Below are 13,149 nucleotides of genomic sequence, written 5' to 3' on the forward strand. Positions count from 1 at the left end.
ATATAGAAAGTGCTTCAGGAATAGTTGCGTTGTCTGATTCCTTTGTTGTTATTTACATCATTGAAATGGTCTATACCAAGTTCAAATATTTTGGCAAGTAAAACATGCAAAACAGGAATTTAAAACAAAACATTGCATCCCTTTGAAACTTCTTCATATCAAGTCGAAAATATTCTGCAATCTGTTAATATTTTAGACTGTCAATTTTTAAAGTGGTTCAGACACCTAACTTTTTCCAGAGATTGCAAGATTCTATTCTTTTCTATTCTATTGTTTTACTCCTCTCAGTAGTCTAATGTGGTCAGATTGGTCACATTTCATTCTTCTGTCTGCTTTGTTTTTGAACAGGTTGTCTTGAAAGAACATTCAGATGACAATCCCAAGTTGGCCATCACCGGTTCACCTATTGTATGCTGGCCAAAGAAGACAGGCAAGGTAAGTGTTTATCATATGCGCAAACAATTAGAAACATGAGTATGTGGTGGATCTAGATTCCTTAAACTACTTATTTCTTTGGTCATTAATATGATTTGCGTATTGCACACTTGCTTGCTAAATTTACTTGAGTTGTCCTGTTAAATGTTACGTGTCTCCCCAGTTTGGCATGCCCAATTCCCACTACTTACTAGGTCCTAGTGGTGGCGCGGTTACTCACCACAATCCGGGTGGCGGAGGACAAGTCTCAGTGGCCTCCGCTTCTCAGACAGTCAATCCACGCATCTTGTCACGTGGCTCGCTGTGCATGACACCGTGGAGACTCACAGCATGTGGAGGCTCATGCTATTCTCTGCGATCCACGCACAACTTACCATGCGCCCCATTGGGAGCGAGAACTATATATATATATATATATATATATATATATATATATATATATATATATATATATATATATATATATAATATATTATAATATATATATAATATCAATTATAATATATTTGTATTATTGTAGAATTGGGTTTTTGATGTTGTATTACTAAAATAGTGAGTTATATATTTATCTGTAGATTCTGTGGAAATATAATGTAATGTTAGAAGAGAGAAGGTGTGTTCAGTAGCTAAAAGGAGTATTTTGTGTTCCAAAACTTTGCATTGAATGATGAATCATCTTTATGACACAAAAAAGTGCTGTCACTCCCTGAAAATTAGACCTGACCAATCACACACAGATCTGTGCTTATGGACTTGTTTTTGTTTATTTCCTCATTGACTGTGACACCCATGATTGTATGTTGTCTTATATACACCCCCCACTACCCTAAAACTGTCTGCACTATTAAAAGTCCAGCTGCTAAATTTTTGCCCCCATTGTTAATGCCTTTTGTGATTGAATACCATCTGTCCTTATACTGCCCCAACTGGCCTATCTTCCTTATCCCATGACCCTGTTTGAACATGCAGCACTTCTATTGTACATGCTTTCACCTCATTGGTGGCCTCCAAGCTGTCTAGATGCATATTAATGAGCCTGCTCTGCATGCTCTAGAGCCATTGGCTCTACTGCTCCTCGCCCCTCCCCCTTGTTGGAACTCCTCCTGTTGCATATTCATGAGCGTGTCTTGCTCTAGCTAATGTGCTCAGATGGCTGAGAAAAAGAAAGGAGGGCTGTGTCGCCTCACAGCCAGTAGCAAGCTGGAACTGCAGCCATGTCAGTTAACGCAGCGATGAGCACACACTAAGAGCCATGACCATGTCGCTGACTGCTGACGAGGAGGATTATGAGAACTCGGAGCCTGAGCAGGTTAGCTACGCTGAACAGGACCGACCTGGTTACAGCCTGGGCAAGGGAGTTATAATGAACATGCAGTGTGACTGTGCTAGACATAAGGAGAGGAGAGGTTACAACCTCATGTAAGAGGCAGCATGCTCCTGTACTAGGGTGTGTGTTTGTGTATTTGCATGCATAACTGGTGTGATAAGGAGGACATCTGGGCTGTCAGAAATGACTTTGGTCATTGGCTGATAACTAAAATGACTAAAGTGAGAATCCAGTTTTGACTTGACAGGCTGGTTTTCATTTGGTTCAGCTTGACATCTGTTCGTCAGATTGGACAAGTTTCTTGTTTCTCTTTTGCGTTAGACAAGATGTGACATACATTTTGCTTTTTCCCATTGAACTTGTCATGAATCTCAGCAGGTTTTTGAAACCTATCCTGAAAAAGCATGATGTGATGATGTTGTGTTGTTTCAGAAGTTTCATCTACAGATGAAACTGAAACCTGTGACGCTTTACACTATGTTCCATGCTTGTTTATTCTTGGAAGTTGTGATATTACTGTGATGTACAGCTACAGATGCTTTCTATCACAAGCTGTTTTTAGTAAGTGTATTTAGGATGCGTACTGCAGTGTTGCAAAGGCGTGTGAGATCTTTGAATACTTTGCATATATCTGTTTGCACGGCTGCCCACGTGAGACTCTCCCATTGCCTTTTTGTGGTTGGGTGATTCTTTGAATCTCTTCCAGTGAATCATTTTGTGACATTCTTCTATTGAAAACGGACAGATGAACTTCGCCCAAATGCTGATGGCACCAAAGAAAGAATGCAGCTGCTACTTCTTTATACATAAGGTCATCATTCCACATCTGTTAAATAGCTCACCCAAAATTGACAATTCTGTCATCATTTACTCACCTTTATGTTCCAAACCCATTTGACTTTCCTTCTTCTTTGGAGCACAAAATCACAATTGTACTGGTCGCTCTGTTCCATGCAATTACAGTTACATTTGTTCTGTTCCTCACACAGAGTTATCATGTATCTTCAGAAGACCATACACAAGTTGTATGGATAACTTTTATGGTGCTTTTCTGTCATTTTGGAGCTTGACAGCTCCAGTCCACATTCACTTTAATTATATGTAAAAGAGTGGCCAGGATATTCTTCAAAAATTCACCTTTTGTGTTCCATGGATGAAAGTCATACTGGGTTTGACAGAATTTTTGAGTGAACTATTCCTTGGATTGAATGAAATGCATCTCACTGTATTTTGCAAAAATGTAAACTCTCTACATTTACTCAGTTACATACTATTTACTTCCATGGCTCATTTACTGATCCAAAGATTAGTGTAGATCATTGTATTATTTGACTTCAATTTCCAGGATATTTTTTTAACTATTCTGGCCACAGACCAACAAGGGCCTCTTTGAGCCGGTCCTACGAGATGAGCACACGGGGGAGGGGCAGGACAAAGAGCCAATGTGAATAAAAACAGTCCAGACATGTTCCTTTTGTTAACTATATTTTGTTCTGGAACTGCAGTTGTGAAGCATCAAAATGTAGGTATATCCTGATCCTGGATCAGATGTAACTTTTGGGAATACTGATAGGAGTCCTGTAAGCAGGTCTGATATCAGCACACCATGTCTTTGATGTGTGTTGACCCCTAAACAGGTCAACTGTGTAAAGCCTCCATCAATCCGCCTCTCTTTTGAATTACTCTAAACATTTTCTGCCTTTAGTGCATTTTGAGTAAATCTGTGTTAAATGTCTTATTTGCCATCATTGTCTGCTGTTTGCCATCAAAATACCCCCTGGCTTCCTCAAGGTCATAGTAGTGATCAAGCAGGACTGTGATTTGTGACAGTTAATCTCTAGTTGTTTGGTCACCTCTGCTTAGCACTGGCCCTGCAACCTTTAAATGCGTTTTTGTGTTTGTGTTGTGATATTCTTTGATCCAGTGAAAGGGTTTATTTTGCTGATATCTGCCTTATCCAGTTTTGTGAGTTTAGTGTTGAGTATCAAGTTCATCGTCACGCCCAGCCAATGATATTACAAGTTGCCATTACCCCTTAACTGGTAGCGGAGTTGGTATTTATGCTGTTGTGTTTCTGAAGCACGCAACAAATTCTTAATGTATAAGATAAACACCATCTGATTTAATGATGGTAGAGCTAAATAGTGTATTTTTAAGTCAACACACGCACACACACACACACACCTATACCAGACAGCCAACATCAAAATCCATGCCAGTTTATGACTGCCCTCAAGATCTCCCGTAATCCTGTCTGTTGCCAGTGGATATTTCATATCTTAAATCCGCTGCAGTTTTTATAATGTGGTGTATGCAGCCTTCTGACCTTGTCAGCAAACTGCTCTAATGATGGAAAGCAAATCTTATTTTACCTTATTAATATATCATAGCATATGTCCTCTTTCAAGTGCTGTAATTAATGGATTGCAGTTGAAGTTGGCTTAGAATTTTCTCATCAATTTCATAGTTTCATAATGAGAAGCCAAATATATCTTCACTTTGATCGGGTCGTATTTCAACTATGAAATCAATCATGTGACAGTTGTACTGGAAAATGCTGATGAGCCTCCTTTTTTGGCTGTAAAAATTGCATTACATAATATAATAATAAAACATGATATTTTAAGAACACATGCCCACACACTCAGACAGTTTCATTTATTTCATTACCGTTCTCCTTGCCTACATATACACTGTGCACAACTCTAACTTTACTGAGCAAAGTCTGAATCTGTCGAGGCCTGGAATCTGGGTTCTTCTGGATAATGGCCTGAGGAACATTCGCTGGACAAAATATGAAATTTCAGGCTTGTTTTTAACCTGGGTCAAAGTAGCTAGTTTGAGACTTCCCTCTGCATCACTGATACGCAAATTTAGGATATTTCCATGAAATCAACAAAAGATATTAGATTTGGCCTTGAATGCTACAGTTGGTTTCTCCCACTGCAGCCACATATCTGTCTGGCACTCCTCTGACTCAGCTGACCACATGCTTGAATTCACACTTCTGTTTTTATAAAAAATAAGTTTCATATCACATCACGTCTGAGATGTTGTGAAACAGCAGTTTCTTCTTTCCTTCATGTGTTGATAATTTCGGCAAAAACTCAATGTTTTGATGTTTTTTCACCCTTCACTAAAGCATTGCTCCAAACAGCATTTCTAACACGCCTGTAAAAATCAATTCTACTACAAGCATCACTTCCAAAGCTCCATGCAAACAGGACTTTTGACTCCATCTGAACAGCTAATCTCAACTCTCGGGGACTGAGAAATCCACTTAGGCTGTTTAAAAGAAACATACCTATTGAGGAGGTCAGGTTTCACTTTCCCCTTCTGGCTAATGCGATTGTTAATGTTTTTCTCTCCATTACTGGAGGTTCATAAGGAGGGCGGAGGCCAGATCCATTCCCATCAATCACCCTGAGTCCCACGGTGCCCCGTGCAGGGTAGGAAAGCCGTGCTGTAGCCGCTGGGATGCTAAATCAAAATCATCAGCCTTATGCTTAATATGGACATGGCAACCCTGGGGATGTGGAATATTACAGTTTGAAGTGGCATTCCCCTTGACTATTGAGAGTGTAAGAGTTTGTGTGAGTGTGTGTGTGTGTGTGTATTGAGCTTACTCATGATTTATAATCTTGGCCTGATGACCAAGAATAACATGGGGGAAACAAAGGCTCAATCAAAAGGGAAACAGCCAATAACTGACAGTGCTTCACATCACGATCTAATGTCAAACACACAAACACTTACACTCATTCTGACATCTGCTATTGCTACCATTCCTGTTCTATTACACAATACAACTAAGTGCAAATGTTTTTTTTTTCCGCGTTTCTAAGGAAACACGGTTCACATTTATCACAATTGCTGTCAGGAATAATATACATAGGCTTGTTTAATGCATGTTCCTGCATCTGTATCCTGGCTTATTGTTCTTTAATTTACGGAAAGTGAATAGCAGCAGGGAATGTACCCCATCTATACTCGACTGACATTGTAGGCAGATTTGATCAGTTTTTACAGACTAGTAAAAAAAGTTTCTCATGACTGGTGCTGGTTTTCTATTATTTTTAAAGTGTTTAAAGTGCCTCAGGGGCATATAAACAATATGCAGAAGTGCGTGTTCAATTCAAACTGAACCATATGAACCCTGAGAGACGCCTCTCACTGTAGTGAGAGTTGATCGTTTTGGGAAGAATTTATTATATTTTTATCTTTGTCTGTGTTTATTTTGGAATAATGACCAGCTGACTTGAATTTTCCTTTACATAAACACTTTTGTTTACTTCTGTTTGGTCATTTGTAAAGCCTCTGTCTAATTGTATTATGTTTAAAATTTTTCCCATGACACTTTTATAAATAACAAAAATAAAAAGGCATACGAGCTGTTGACTAACGACACTCTTGTTTACTGTGTGTCAGCCACGGCCGATTAATCGGCCAAAACCCAAGATGGGCTCATCTCCATCTGCCGGTGCAGGCCTGACAGCGGGAGGAGTGAAGCTCTCATCCAGTCGTGGTTCATCTAGTGCCCGGCGCAGACGGACGCGCTGCAGGAAGTGCGAGGCATGTACACGCAAAGAGTGCGGGGAGTGCCACTTCTGCAAGGACATGAAGAAGTTTGGAGGACCAGGCCGCATGAAGCAGTCCTGTATCATGAGACAGTGTATAGCGGTCAGTCTGTGTGCTCAGCTTCAGATGTGCCCCTTGATCTGCTGAACTCCATGTTTGGATGTGCTCATCACTGCTTTTTGTGTGTTTTACAGCCTGTTCTACCTCACACTGCTGTGTGTCTGGTCTGTGGAGAGGCTGGTAAAGAAGACACAGCAGAGAACGACGAGGACAAGTTCAACCTGATGCTCATGGAGTGCTCTGTCTGCAACGAGATCGTCCATCCAGCCTGCCTGAAGGTCAGCTTCTCTGCTGTGCTTTCAATAAATGGAAACCTTGATATATAAGCCATATCATTACAGCATCTACTGTATATTGTCACATATATTAGATTATTTTACTAGGCTTCTGTGGCTGCTTATTGCTAAATCAAAAAATCATTTTCTACATAACCTTTTTATCATTTTAGGTGTATAATGTTGTCTTTCTCCTGTTCTGTTTTCTTGCTCAGGAGAAGGATGCTGGCGGTGTTGTGAATGACGAGTTGCCAAATTGCTGGGAGTGTCCAAAATGCAATCACGCTGGAAAGACAGGGAAAGTAAGCATCATTGTCTTACCTAACCACACACTAAAAAAACAAAGGCTTTTTAATTTTGTGACATGTAAATGATGAATACTGTTTAAACTTTTAAAAGATAACTGTTGCCTTCAGTGTTGGGTATAAAGTTGTCTTGTTTTGTTTTCCATCTTTTGGCCACAAAGCAAAAAAGAGGCCCAGGGTTTAAGTACGCCTCCAATCTCCCAGGCTCTCTGCTCAAAGAGCAGCGATTCAACCGGGATGTAAAGGAAGAGCCAGACTCAAACATGTCTACCGAGTCCAACACCTCTACTGTGTCACCTGTCACAAAGAAGAAGACTGAACAAGACGATAATCCTACCTGTAAATCACAGGACGCGTTAAAGAAACGCTCCCCAGGTGTCACTCCGGAAAGTCTACTGAAGCCCAAATTGGAGGACAACCCACTCCGCAAGAAGAGGAAACTCTTTGACAAGGACTCAGACTCTGATTCCAATATCAGGAAAAAGGTAGCGAGGCAATGCATAAGTAAAAGCAATTCAAAATAAAATAATGTTTTTTTGCAAAGCGTGTATTTTGACCCACTTTTAAATCCACAGAGGAAGAGCTTAAAGCCTGATGATCTGGCAACCTCTAAGGTCCTGCGACAGATCAAGACAGAAAGAGAAGATGTTGAGGAGTATGACGAGGATAACAGACAAGAACTGGAGAGGAGACCCTTCAGTTTCATGCCCTCAGAGGAGGAGGACGGAGATGATGAAAGGGAGGAGGAAGATGAGGAGACAACAAAGGAAAAGAGTAGCGGAGAGAAGAATGGGAAACTTACACCAAGCCATTTGCACAGGACCCTAGCTGTACGGGAGAGTGACCAATCACAGAGCAGTTCACCACAGGCAGGACCCAGCAGTGACTCAGGTGGTGATGCACAGGTAAAGAGCCAACGAAAACCTAGACGTAAACCTCGCCTGCCTAACAAAGAACTGAGCAAAGAACTGAGTAAACAGCTCAACCAGGAGATCCAGAAGACAGAGGATCGGTTGGCCCATCAGAATGGCCGAACGGTGAAGATTGAAGCGGGTAGTGATGAAGAGGAGAGAAAACCGCTGAATAATGGCAGTAGCCATCTGAGAGACTGGCTGGGGCCTAAGCGGGAACTAAACGGATCCCTGCGAGAGCAGTCCCCAGTGAGCTGGATCAGGACCACACCCACACCTGTCGTCCGGCCAACACCTTGTCGTTCTCCACCGAAATGTGTTCAGATGGAGCGCCATGTTATTCGCCCCCCTCCAATCAGCCCCCCACCTGATCGCCTGCCCCTGGATGATGGGAAGAACCACATAATACAGAGAGAGGTGTGGATGGCAGTGTTCAGCTATCTCACGCACCAAGACCTGTGTGTCTGCATGCGGGTCTGCAAGACCTGGAACAGATGGTAAGTTTTCCGGCAATTAGGAAAGAAAGCATTATTGTGTTTTGCAGAGTTTTTACTCTCTACTACCGCAAATCTTTAGAGGTCTACCCCTTCCCACAAAACCCAATGAGCATGAATTTATTTGGATCCAGTTGCTCCCACAAAGTGTTTTTATAGGTCTGATGTTGGTCCCATCTTTCTTCAAAGTCTTGAGGAATGTACTCCACGACCCCGTTTACACCTGGTATTAAGGCGTCTTGGGTGATCCGATCACATGTGGTCAGGTGAGACACATCGCTGTTTACACCTGGTCACTGAAATTCATCTACTGTGACCACTTGTAGTCGGATTTGGAGGGGAGGGACTCTGTTTCATGATGACATACATCAGTCACTATGTCAGTGTGTTACTGCATGACATTAAAGCACAACAAAGTCAGAAAAGAAGAAAGTACAAGAAAAATGCAGCAATATTTCTCCCAGATGCAGCTGAAATTTAATCTAAGCACAAAAGCTACATTTCAAGCAGAATTGTCTGTTATTTTAGTGGATTACCTGTATTAACCTGAGCTGCAGATGTTCATGGTTCCCTGCATGTTGGTATCAAATACACAAAAGAAGATCTGTGAAGTCCTCATGCTTGTGTGAGTATCCACTTTTTTTTTTTAATTATCCGATCGGCTGTTTTTTTTCACTTTTAAAGCCGCTCGTAACCGGCTTTAACAGCGCAGCGGTAGATTGACAGGTGAGGGGTGGTGCTTCCCTGCTGCTGGGACACATACAGGACGAATTAGCATTTACACCTCAAATGGGATGTTCACATGCGTTTTTGACCACATTCGTATGTGTTTTTTGTGATACGATCACAAAACATTTTAGACCCCGTTTAGACCTGTATTTAGCGCTAACCACATTTGATCGGATCACCTGAAACGCATCTTAATACCAGGTGTAAATGGGGTCCATGTTGGAATTACTGAATTTGTGAGTTTCTGACTTGTTAAAGCTGTGCATGTCTTTGTCAAATTTTTAATTACAAGTTGGACAATGGGAATTTTATGAAAGTTCCAACTTCTCCCACTTGACCTTTTTAATGTCAGTAGCTAAAATGTCAGTAGCCTCAACAGATAGAATATATATATATATATATTCTATTTCTATTTGATAAGCTATTTCATTGTAGCTAGTGTTATCTGGTACGTTATCCTTGTTCTTCAATATTTAGCAGGAATACAGTTGAAATAATGTTGTATTTTGCTGTTATTTCCAACAAAGCTGTACATGTATCCATTGTGTCGTTGTGAGCAATATCATGAAAATGAATAATTTTTTAAAATGTAAACACTCTTGAAGAAGACTCTTGAAGTTGTCATCTTGTGATTACAGTAATCCCAACACAACGTGAACACAGCATTTTATAGCCTACCTGTAACTCTTTTCCTGGCCAATGGAAACAAATTTCAGTTTGAATAATGACTTAAGTATAAGTAGCTCAGATCTTGGATAGAGGATTGTGTCCTCCTATTAAGCCCATGTAGTGCCAAACTCGTTATAGTGCTCAGTAAGGTTCATTCTGTTGTCTGCCTCCCTCAGGTGTTGTGATAAAAGACTGTGGGCCAAGATCGATCTAAACCGCTGCAAGTCCATCACTCCTCTCATGCTGAGCGGCATTATCCGCAGACAGCCAGTCTCTCTGGACCTGAGCTGGACCAACATCTCCAAGAAGCAGCTAAGCTGGCTAATCAACAGATTACCTGGTACATGCACTGTTTTACAGACAGAGTTCAAACTCTTTAATATCAGAAACTTAAGGGACTCCTTGTCTTCTATTTTCTGTGTTTGTTGGATAATGTGTTTAAAGTGTTTTGTGTTGGTTTTCCCGGCAGGTCTAAGGGTTCTGTTGCTGGCAGAGTGCTCTTGGGCTGCTGTATCAGCTTTATGCACGTCCAGCTGTCCTTTGCTACGGACTCTAGATGTCCAGTGGGTAGAGGGACTGAAGGACAACCAGATAAAAGACTTACTGTCCCCCCCGGCAGACAACAGGCCAGGTATTAAAGGATAGTTTTAAATCCTGTGTGAGTGCAATTGGATTTAGTTCTTATTATGGCACTTCATAGCGCCCCCATGGGTAGGCAGCAAGTAGTACAGTAATATGTGCTTATTGGTGTCTTTATGCCTCCCATGTCTCTCAGGCCAGTTGGACAGTAGGAGTAAACTAAGGAACGTGGATGATCTCTGTCTAGCTGGTCTGGACATCACAGACACGTCCCTAAAGCTGATAATTAAACACATGCCCTTACTGTCCCGATTGGACCTTAGTTACTGTAACCACATCAATGACCAGAGTGTCAACATCCTCACGGCAGCTGGCACCACGACCAGAGATTCTCTCACACACATCAATCTGTCAGGTATGCAAGCAAATACTAACACACGGACAGCTTAGTGTGCTGAAAAACACCCATACACTATGGATTATCATATTCTTATACCAGTGTATTTACATGGTGCTGCAAGGTAGATTTTACTCATGTTAATCCAGTTTTAGCTTCTTTGCATTGGTTACCAATTCATTTTAGGGTTGTTTTTAAGATTTTATTAATTACAAAAAAGGCATTACATGGTTTGGCGCCAGAATATTTAGCAGAACTTTTAAGACCTTACAAAACATTAAAGAAATAGTTCACCAAAAAATGAAAATGTGCTGATAATTTACTCACCCTCAGGCCATCCAAGATGTATCTGAGTTTCTTTCTTCATCAAAACAGAATTTAAGACTTTTAGGATTTCATTTCAGCACTCCTCCTTTAAACAATGCAAGTGAATGTACTCCATTTTTTTGACGGTCCAAAATGCATATTTAGGGTGCATCAAAATAATCCACATGACTCGCAGTCGACAAATAAAGTTTTTCTGAACGCAACGATTGATTATTTTTAGAAACAAAATAATACTTGTATACTTTTTAACTACAAATGTTCACTCCTGTACATCTCTGTGACGTGTGCTCATGAGAGGGATGATGTCACGTGGAGGAGGAGTCAGGAAGCGTGTCATTGTTTACAAGAGAAACTTGTGCCGTTCACAAACCAAAACAGTCCAAAACTATTTAAAAACAATATAAAATAATAAAAAAAAATCATTTCAAAATAATAATGAAAAAAAAAACAACGTAAACAATGACACGCTTCCTGACTCCTCCGCCGCGTGACCTTACCAACGAGCTTACGTCATCCCTCTCATGAGCGCAGGTCACAGAGATGTACAGAAGCGAACATTTGTAGTTAAAAAAGTATATAAGTATTGTTTTGTTTCTAAAAATAATCAATCGTTGCGTTCAGAAGAACTTTATTTGTCGAATGGAGTCGTGTGGATTATTTTGATGCACCCTAAATATGCATTTTGGACCGTCAAAAAATGGAGGACATTCACTTGCATTGTTTAAAGGAGGAGGCCTGAAATGAAATCCTAAAAGTCTTAAATTCTGTTTTGATGAAGAAACTCAGATATATCTTGGATGGCCTGAGGGTGAGTAAATTATCAGCACATTTTCATTTTTGGGTGAACTATTCCTTTAAGCATCTTAGATCATTGTATTGCACCAAGAAAATATGGTAATAACATAGTACCTTAGTAACTGTAAGGTCTGGCAATAGATGAAGTCAAGTAAAATTAGAAGTGCAATTGATTTAGAGTGGTTAATATTATGGGCTGTAATTCCCTTTTCCTTTTCCTCCAGTTTGTAACAGAGTTACAGACCTGTCGCTGACCTACTTTAAGCGCTGCGGAAACATTTGTCACATCGACCTGCGATACTGCAAGCAGGTGACCAAAGAGGGATGTGAACGGTTCATTGCAGAAATGTCTGTCAGTGTGCAGTTCGGACTGATCGAGGAAAAACTACTGAGCAAACTGAGCTAGTCAACAAAGACACTGACAATAACTTGACCGAAAACCCAGGGAACTAACCATTTCGCCCTCCATTTTCTACATCTTCTTCAACACAGGATGTGTGAAGGCTAACACACTCGACAGAAACCAGCAAATGAAAAATGACTAATTGCTAAAAAACTCTCCAAACCTGAATCCACCGACGCCTGAGCTCACAGATAAAGAAATGTATTAATTTCTGGTGGCCAACTGAGCCTTTCACTTTTTTTTTTATTTGCTAATGTTGTGCTGCTACAGCAAACATGAAATTTTTACGTTTACAAAGGCACAGCTAGAAGAGCTTGCCGTCATTATTGTGACATTGAAAGGCTGTTTACCCATAACATTTTGCATAATTTTTACACGTATAAAAAAATTAAGTGTCACATAGTGCAGTGTTGCAGTGACGAAAATGACTGTTATATTCTTTCTCGGAAAAGAAAATTCAAAATGCATGTGCTTTTTTTTGTTACGATGCAAACGTTAAGCGTCATGCAGTATTAATTTTTGTATCAGAAGGGATTTCACACTTTATGTGCAGTATTAATGCACTCATATAGATTTTATTGACAGTATTCAGTCAGTACAAAGTTTTTTTTTTTCTACGCTGTAGGAAGTAAAGCAGATTCCTATCTATACTAGCTGGTAACTGTGCAGATGTTTTTGTAATGTTAATTTAAGATGTGATGTCCTCTAAAGTTATAGTAAGATGTCCTACAGGTACATTCTCTTTTCCACATGACTATATAACTTACCTTGGCTTCTTTAATGTGTATATATATGGGAAAACGTATTTGCACTGTTTGACCTTAAATACAGCTATTTTTTCCAGTATTTATTATTTGCGTCTTAG

General features: G+C 40.3%; 1 protein-coding gene across 3 annotated transcripts in view; it reads left to right on the forward strand.

The window, feature by feature from the left end:
- Positions 1–13,130, forward strand: part of LOC127432981 (lysine-specific demethylase 2B-like) — a 33,435-nt gene extending 20,305 nt beyond the window's left edge. For 2 of the 3 annotated variants that reach the window (XM_051684540.1, XM_051684542.1), the window contains 10 exons: positions 349–435; positions 6,191–6,442; positions 6,535–6,678; positions 6,891–6,977; positions 7,133–7,465; positions 7,556–8,388; positions 9,960–10,123; positions 10,253–10,414; positions 10,559–10,777; positions 12,106–13,130. In XM_051684540.1, the coding sequence (XP_051540500.1) occupies positions 349–435; positions 6,191–6,442; positions 6,535–6,678; positions 6,891–6,977; positions 7,133–7,465; positions 7,556–8,388; positions 9,960–10,123; positions 10,253–10,414; positions 10,559–10,777; positions 12,106–12,287 (2,463 nt within the window). In that variant the 3' untranslated portion in view covers positions 12,288–13,130. The remainder of the gene's footprint in view (positions 1–348; positions 436–6,190; positions 6,443–6,534; positions 6,679–6,890; positions 6,978–7,132; positions 7,466–7,555; positions 8,389–9,959; positions 10,124–10,252; positions 10,415–10,558; positions 10,778–12,105) is intronic. The other variant, XM_051684541.1, reaches the window with a different exon arrangement.
- The last annotated feature ends 19 nt before the right edge of the window (positions 13,131–13,149 follow it).

The sequence above is a fragment of the Myxocyprinus asiaticus genome, chromosome 42 (genome assembly GCF_019703515.2).
Source record: "Myxocyprinus asiaticus isolate MX2 ecotype Aquarium Trade chromosome 42, UBuf_Myxa_2, whole genome shotgun sequence".
NCBI lineage: Eukaryota > Metazoa > Chordata > Actinopteri > Cypriniformes > Catostomidae > Myxocyprinus > Myxocyprinus asiaticus.